Source organism: Ziziphus jujuba, chromosome 3, assembly GCF_031755915.1.
Source record: "Ziziphus jujuba cultivar Dongzao chromosome 3, ASM3175591v1".
In the NCBI taxonomy this organism is placed as follows: Eukaryota; Viridiplantae; Streptophyta; class Magnoliopsida; order Rosales; family Rhamnaceae; genus Ziziphus; species Ziziphus jujuba.
Genome location: NC_083381.1, coordinates 8,017,244 through 8,025,965, shown reverse-complemented (window position 1 = coordinate 8,025,965; position 8,722 = coordinate 8,017,244). Strand labels below are relative to the sequence as shown.

Sequence of the window (8,722 nt, the reverse complement as noted above, 5' to 3'; positions counted from 1 at the left end):
AATAACATAAAATATTGTTTTATTTTATTTTATTTGACTACTACAACCAGAAAACTAGAGTTGATGTTGAATAAGATAAATGCACAGACACCTTTGTGACTTAAATTCATCTAAAATATGAAATGGATGTCATAATTTCCCAAAAAAATAGACAGATTTATTTATTTATTTATTTATTTTATGTCAAAATATATTGCAAAACATGAATCACAGTTTATAGTTATCTTCTTCACAATAATTAAGGGGCATAATTCAGATAGGGAGTTGATAGCAAAATGTTTTGTTTCAATTCCCTTCACTATAAATCTTGGGGTAATATTCATTTTAACTGGAGGAACTATATGAAACCAGATAAATATATAATATCGATTTTAGGGAAAAAGAAACTTAAAGAAGATAATTAAACATAATACATTTTCATGAAGATAATTAAATTGGAGTTCTACTAAAACAAAATTTTTAACTATTAAACATAATACATTTTCATGAAGATAATTAAATATATATGTATACATACATTTATAGAGACTATAACTTGGTTTCATCCATTATTTACCTAGATCTTTTTTTTTTCTTGTTCACAAATGCAGCAAGCACTACAACTTAAACAAATGAATAACATAAAATAAAATAAAATATTATTTTATTTTATTTTATATTTCTTTTTACCCTCAAGAATAATTATTTCCATTTAAAAAAATAAATAAATAAAATGGTCTCGCTATATATATATTCTAAAGAAAGCCAAGGCATTTTAAGCCTTGCATTATTAGATAGATATTCAAAGTTCAAAATTATGAAGTCCATGGCACCCTCGATTCTAAACCTCGTTGTACGACCACATGATGAGTTGTTGTTTATCATCATTCTACTGTTTCTTTGTTCCTCTAATACTTATTGTGCAACAAGTGCTGAAGAAGCAGAGGCCCTTGTGAAATGGAAGGACAGCCTTGATAATCATTCTCTCCTTTCTTCTTGGAATCTCAATTCTACTAATTCAACTTCTCATGGTCACCATAATACCCCCTGCAAGTGGGTTGGGATTATCTGTAACGAATTTGGAAGTGTAATGGAGATTAACCTTACAAGCAGAAATCTGAAAGGTACACTTCAATATTTCAACTTCTCATCCTTTCCTAGCTTACTCACTCTTGATCTTTATAACAACTTCCTTTATGGAAGTATCCCCTTCAGCATTGGCAACCTTTCCATGCTCATCTCACTTGATTTAAGGAGCAATCTTCTCTCTGGAAACATTCCTTCCCAAATATGCTTTTTGACAAGTTTACGTTTCCTTGCTTTGTCTAACAATCATTTAAATGGCTCTATACCACCTCAAATAGGCATGTTGGTGTCCCTTCAAGTGTTTTATGCTTATAGTAACAATCTCTCTGGTTCAATTCCTGTGTCCATTGGAAACCTTACATCCCTCACCGATTTCAGATTGTACTACAATAACATTATCGGAACCATTCCATCTGAAATGAACCACCTTACAAATATGGATAACCTTGTCTTAAGCCATAATTTTTTTTCCGGCTATCTTCCAGATAATATTTGTCTTGGTGGGAAGCTTAGATGGTTTGCAGTAGGTTATAACAACTTTATAGGTTCCATTCCAAAAAGCATAAGAAACTGCAGTTCCTTACTTCGTTTTTCAGTTGTGGAAAATCAACTAACAGGGAATATATCAGAAGTGTTAGGAATATACCCAAACTTGTATTATATGGGCTTGAGCAAGAATAAGTTTTTTGGAGAACTCATCGGAAACTGGGAACGGTGTCCAAAACTCACGACATTGAACATCTCTAACAATAAAATTTCTGGTAGGCTACGTCCTCAACTTGGGAAGGCTACTCAATTGCAGAAACTTGACCTCTCCTCCAACCTTCTTGTAGGTAAAATTCCTAAGGAATTGGGACAACTGAAATTGTTGTACATTCTCAGGCTCAACAATAATTCCCTTTTTAGCAATGTTCCTGCAGAAATTGGAATGATATCGGAACTTGAAACCCTTGACCTTGCAGCCAACAAATTGAATGGACCAATTCCCATGCAGTTGGAACAATGTTCAAAACTAGTCCATTTGAACTTAGGGAATAACAAATTTAGTGGAAATATTCCCTTTCAAATTGGGAATCTGTACGCCCTTGAAAATCTTGATCTAAGTAAGAATTTGCTTTCGGGAGAGTTGCCTTCAGAGCTTGGTCATTTGGATGAACTAGAAACACTTAACCTCTCACACAACAATCTGTCAGGATCAATGCCATCCACATTTAAAGAATTAATAAGCTTGACATCTGTTGATATCTCCTACAATCAGTTAGAAGGTCCTCTACCCAACATAAAAGCTTTCATTGAAGCTCCATTTGAAGCATTGCAAGATAATAAAGGATTGTGTGGCAACAACACTGGCATGAAGCACTGCCCCATTCATAAAGATAAAAATAGAAATCGAGCTAGAATTCCAATCATAGTATCCATCTCAGGCACTTTATCTTTATTGTTTATCATTGTCGTGATATGTTTGACTTGCCAGAAAAGAACGAGGAAGAAGGATGAACCAAAAGAAACACTCACTGATGCCTTCTTTGTAGCATTGAACCACGATGGAAAAAGAGTTAATGAAGAAATAGTTGAAGCCACAGAGAACTTTGATTCCAAATATTGCATTGGAGATGGAGGGAATGGAAGTGTTTATAAAGCATTGCTATCAACAGGTCAAATTGTTGCAGTGAAAAAGTTCCATGAGAATGGTGGCACAGCCAATCACGAAGCTTTCAAATGTGAGACAAGTATTTTGCCAAAAGTGCGCCATCGGAATATCATCAAGCTTCTTGGATTTTGTTCACATACAAGATACTCATTTTTGGTGTATGAGTTCATGGAACAGGGATGTTTAGCCAAGATATTGAGTGATAATGAAAAGGCGATGGAGTTGGAGTGGACAAAGAGAGTGAATATTGTCAAAGGTTTAGCAAATGCCATATCCTATATGCACCATGAATGTTGCCCAGTTATAGTCCATAGAGACATATCAAGTAAGAACGTACTATTGGATGATGAATATGAAGCACATATTTCTGACTTTGGTTCAGCAATATTACTTGATCCTAAGGAATCAAATTGGACTTCATTTGCAGGAACATTTGGATACACAGCACCAGGTAAGCTTTTCATGAAAGTTTCTTTCATTTATAGTAAACACAATTCATCTTTTATGATAATTTTTGTTAGGTAGCTAAGAAAGCTTATGGTTTGTTAATTTGTTTAAATATTTTAATGATTGAAATAGTACTTTTATTTTATCAGACTATAACTCTGTTCCTTAGTAGAAAATAGAAAAAAAGAAACCAAAAAAAAAAAAAAAAGACTTGGAATTTGTTCTATCACTGCTCTGCTAGTTAGAAATGGTCAGCCTTTTATGATACACTTTATTTTCAAAGCAAGAAGTCTCTGGTTTTTTTAATTACACATTTTATTCATTTTATTTTTATTTTCTGTAAATGAACCTTTAAAGCCTAAAATACATCAACAAAAGAAATAATATGCTTTTTAGGAATGTTGCATGTGTAACTTGTATCATAATAGCAAATATTAACTCAAAGTTGGTTCTATTTTCTTTGAAGAGCTTGCTTACACAATGGAAGTAAATCAGAGGAGCGATGTGTACAGCTATGGAGTTGTAACCTTGGAATTGATCATGGGAAAACATCCAGGAGATCTTCTCTCGCCTCTGTTAACATCACGATCACCAGTTGAAGATGATCGAATTATGCTTATGGATGTACTGGATGAGCGTCTCTCACCACCAAGAAGGCAAATAGCAGGCCAAGTAGTCTCCATTGCAAAGCTAGCATTTGCATGTCTCCATTCAATTCCCGAGTCTCGGCCAACTATGAAGCAAGTTTCTGAGAAGCTATCAATTTCACCATCACCTTTATCAGAGCCTCTTCATATGATTACATTGAAGCAACTCTTTGATCTCCCAACATCTGCATCCTAAATAGCTGCACTTCCTCCATAGGTAGATGTACCTATATATTGATTGTTGCTCCAGTGCCTTGATAGATAGAAGGGAAGAGGTAATTTTCTGTCTTTACAATTCATTTTCCAGTTAGTGGAGGAATTACTGTGACTAGTTAGAACGACTTATTTTTGTAATAAAAATATCCTGCAGAGCTTGCTTAGAAGCACATACCAACATTATGTTTTCATCTCTTTGCATATATAACGCTAAGCAGATTATATGTCTTTGGTTCTGTTATCAGAATATTAATATCCTGATCTAGCAGTCAGCTTGATCGATCTCTATCATTGCGTTAAAGCTTTTTCATTCTTTTCTGCTATGAAAGCTCAGCTGCTATTATTCAAGAAACATATCAAGCAACAATGTCTTGTTGAATCCAAAATATGAAGCTTGCATATTCAGTGTCACGTTTTTCTTTCTTTCTTTATTCTCCTCAACATAGAAACAACAAATTAATTGCTTTGTCCTCCTTTGCTGTATCAATTTTATCAATTTAATAAAAAAATTCTCCCACATTGTAATATTGCATCGATTTAACCTTGAATACATTATGCATATGTAATGTAATGGCCAAAACTGGAATCAAATCTGGCAATGTGTCATTATGTTATGTAAACATGTGACAGCCCAAAATATTCAGTCTCAATAATAAGAATAATAGTAATAAAGCCATCAGCTGTAAAATTCAAGTAAACCTAAAAATACCAATCACTTAATAGCATATATATATATATATATATATAACTATGGTTTATCACAAGATGCCACTTGATGTATGTATACCATTTTAATAAGAGAGTCCCTTTGTGAACATTCCAATGTTTAATAGGACATGTTCTTTTAATTTATTGCATTACATATTCCCCCCTCTAGTTCAGCGAGCTATCAACTTCATTACCATGCTTGTTGAAGCCATTTCACACTGTAACATTAGCTTAACTTTTAGATTCCACAACTTGGAGATGCAAATGTAATATTTTACTTTCCTTGTAGTTTGGTTCTCTCCGTGTATTTTCTTTCCCTCTTTTTAGCCTATAATTTTCCTATATTTTGTTGATTTATTCTTTTGCATTCCACTGGTTGAGACAACCGACAACTGGTTTCTAGCTATCCAAACAAGCCACAAGCCTTATTAAAAGAATCAAAACAGGACAAAAAACAGAGCATTCATTTGGCCTAGAAGTTTGATGGTCATACACTCATGCATCCAGAGAATGTTGTATAGTTAATTTGTTCGCTTGAGAATTTTATATTGGACTTAATTACAGATTTAAAAACAAAATCAAAAACAAAAACAAGAACAAAACCCTACTAAGTATGTCATAATACATATATAGTTCCAGGAAAAATAAAATAAAATTTTATCTTAGTATAAAGCCAATTGCATACTTCTAGTTACCTTTCTGATCAGGTTGGAACTAATCACTACTGCCCTAACAAAAACATGATCCTATATTCAATTGCAAAAATGAAGTAAGAAAATAACAAGCAAGTTTATTCATATTCAAAATATGTATTAGTTAATCCTATTCTTGCTATTGAAACAATGTCATCTTATCAGGATGCCAATCTATCGCTATAGTCAAGGCAATGAAGGCAGGGCTTCGGGATATAGTTTTTATTTGTTTCCTATTGTGTGTCAATTTTTTTCCCCTACATCTATCATATGCATTTACTATGTCTTCATAGATCAAACAAATGCTTTTCTCTTTTTTTTGTTTTTTATTTTTTTATGTTTTCCTTCAAAAGATAGCCATAGCGCAGATCGAATAGGGGTTTTGGTCATGTTTGAATGAGTCTAATAACTTTAGTTATGAGCATAATAGTAAAACCATTATCTTTATCTGTCATTATGTGTGATAACTCTTATCCAGCTCACAACAGAACTAATACAACCGCTCCGTTGCTCAATGCAATCGCTGAAATGTCCTGGACACATATAACATTTCTGTATCAAATTTTCTCAAGGATGTAATGGACCAGCGCATCGCACCTCCAAAGAATGAAGCAGCTGAGGAAGTAGTCCCCGTTGCCAAACTAGCACTAATATGCATGTCTGCATCCAACTCCACAGATTTGAATTGAACTTCTCAACTTCAATTCAATCCTCCTCAAACCCTCTTACAATATGATTACTCTCAACTTTTTAGATCCGATAACTTGGATTTCCTGAAAACTATTAACAGTTTTTCCCTGTATATATAGTATGTGGACTATAGGCAAGTAGTTCATCGGCCTTTTCTTTATATAATTTGCAACCACCCCCCCACCCCAAAATTTTTTTTAAAAAAAAAAATTCCATTTATGACTTATTAGTAATTATCTCTTAGCTGGCAGTTTACACAATTCAGGTAAAGTTCCAAACTTGACCAAATCTCCCATAAACTGCAGGTCTGATTTGTAATTTGTGTATCAAAGAGGGTTTCTTTGAATTACATTATGTAGGATCTGGTAATATGCGATCATAAATTTTCACAGAAAACCAATTAAGAACAAACATGCTTAGCCAAGGAAATAGCAAATCACTACATCTAATATTTACTATGATTAAGAGTACAAAAAAGGTATTTTTCAACAAAATAAACCACATCTTGAACATAATAAAAAACTAAACTTTCATGATTTTACCGTCCAACCTGAAAACATAGAAAAAACCAAACAAAAACTGAGTAGAACAACAAGTGAAAGATCAAGAATCAGCAAGTGGAATTAGCAGATGATGTGACTGTTGGATTATATAAGAAAATATGAAAATATATATGGAAATATGTGGGATAAATGGAAAAATTAAGAAACAAAATTTGGAACTTATGTGCTTTTGTCCAAGGCTTGTGTAATACCACAGTATCCTTATTTCTGCCCCACTGATCAAATGGATTTTTGACAATCATCTCCCAGGATATAACAGATGCTAAGGATTGAACACGACACCACTAAAGCCTTTCTCTTGGAAATTTCAATACCTTCACTTTACCACACACACAACAATGCAAAAACTCTTTTTCTCTATTTTTCCTCTTTGTCTTTCAAATGATGCTCACGAGGGGAAGTCTCTTTCTTTCCAAAAAAAATCCTTATTCTTTCCAAAGACTCATGCAATCCAAAACCCAAAAGGGGAAGAGACCATGAAATGCCTCCACCATAACACACTAAAGCCCAATAATGACAATGTAAAACTCAATAATTACAAATCATTCAAAACCTAAAACTCTTGGACGCTACAATGACTAGATATTTCTTGGTAGAAACCCACTTTCCAAAGCACCAATCAAGATGAAATATCAAATGAGAAACAGGGTAGGCAATCTCATCCCCTGTGGTTTTAAAGTAGATATTGTAGTTTGACCCTTTCTTCCTGGTGACCTTTCCGACCCACCAACCATCATTATTGTATGCATCAACCTTGTCAAGGTATGCCAAACCAGTGGCTACCATCTCCGGCAGCACCGGGCTCACCACATTCTTCAACACCCTCTCAATTAAAGGTCCAGACTCATCATTCTTCAACAGAGGAACCGCTATAACTAGTTGGTAAGATTGATTTTTGTAATAGAACATTCTACCAAGCTTGCTTACACTGTGCAAGTAAACAAGAAACATGACGTGTATAGGTTTTGAATTGTAACATTGGAATATCTGATCTCGTCCCAGTTAACGTCATCATCATTATTCATTGCCAAAAAATTTCTATCAAATTCTTCTCACCTCCAAAAAAATGTATTAAGCAGAGGAAGTAATCTCCATTGCCAAGCTATCAACTCCACTGCAATCCTCCTCAAACCCTTCCTGTATGTATACTATTTGGACTTCCTAAAAAAGTACTAACTAGCGGTAGTCTTTCCTTGTATGTGTACCATCTGTTCTGCATTTAGCATGTCTTGAGTCAATTGAATTGGCTTTTGAGTGTTGGTGATTTACCTTTCAAAAATGCTTTTAGTCTTATTATAAACCAATCACCAACTACCATGTGATGAATGCAATTAATGCTGTATGAGAAAATAGTCTTTAATAAACGAAAACAAATATCTTGGATCCATGTTTAGCATGTAATGCAATGGCCAGAATTGGAAACAAAGAGAAAAATTGCATCAGAACAAAGTATTCGCCTGTACTACACATCAAATCTACCATGACATGTATTCTGCAATCTTAGTTTAGTTGAATAGTGCATTTGATGGTGCAAGACACACAATATCCCATTGTGTGTGGACGCTCAAATATCGTGGACACATCTACATGCTAAACATAAAGATTACCTACTAAAATTTTCTATAATTACATACTGGTAGGAGAAAATATGCATAAAGACTATATAAACAGTGATATAGAGCATATGTAATAAGGATTAACTCTTTGATATCTTGTGCTTATCTTTATCTGTTGTAGTGTTGGAAAAGCTTGTATACTTATAGCTAACTATATCTCTTGTAACAACTCTGTGTATATAATTTTGGTTATCAGCTAATGTTTAAAATAAGTTCTTCCTCTATTTCATTATTCACTGTGCTATTCTCTTTATGGTATCAGAGCCCTAATACTCCAATCTTGTGCTTATCTCTATCTGTTGTAGTGTTGGATAAGCTTGTATACTTATAGCTAACTATATCTCTTGTAACAACTCTGTGTATATATTTTTGGTTATCAGTTAATGTTTAAAATAAGTTCTTCCTCTATTTCATTATTCACTGTGCT

The 8,722-nt window shown here is 33.7% G+C and overlaps 2 protein-coding genes across 4 annotated transcripts; one reads left to right on the top strand and one right to left on the bottom strand.

Moving 5' to 3' along the window:
• The first annotated feature begins 745 nt into the window (after positions 1-745).
• LOC107422077 (MDIS1-interacting receptor like kinase 2-like) lies at positions 746-5,880 on the top strand. 3 transcript variants are annotated; one of them, XR_001581825.4, is made up of 3 exons: positions 746-3,167; positions 3,630-4,085; positions 5,592-5,880. XR_001581825.4 is itself a non-coding variant. In XM_016031478.4 (2 exons), the coding sequence occupies exons 1-2, from the start codon at positions 797-799 to the stop codon at positions 4,004-4,006; spliced, it is 2,748 nt and encodes a 915-aa protein (XP_015886964.3). In that variant the 5' UTR covers positions 746-796; the 3' UTR covers positions 4,007-4,554. The 3 variants fall into 3 exon arrangements, 1 of the variants encoding a protein (XP_015886964.3); XR_003056638.3 differs by lacking the exon at positions 5,592-5,880 and adding an exon at positions 4,272-4,554; XM_016031478.4 differs by lacking the exon at positions 5,592-5,880 and having other exon boundaries at positions 3,630-4,554.
• Positions 5,881-6,638: 758 nt separating this feature from the next.
• LOC132803079 (protein AGENET DOMAIN (AGD)-CONTAINING P1-like) lies at positions 6,639-7,630 on the bottom strand. Its single transcript, XM_060815318.1, has 2 exons — positions 7,284-7,630; positions 6,639-6,666 (listed from the first exon to the last, which is right to left on the bottom strand). Exons 1-2 carry the CDS (start codon positions 7,628-7,630, stop codon positions 6,639-6,641), a joined length of 375 nt encoding a protein of 124 aa, XP_060671301.1.
• Positions 7,631-8,722: the final 1,092 nt, after the last annotated feature.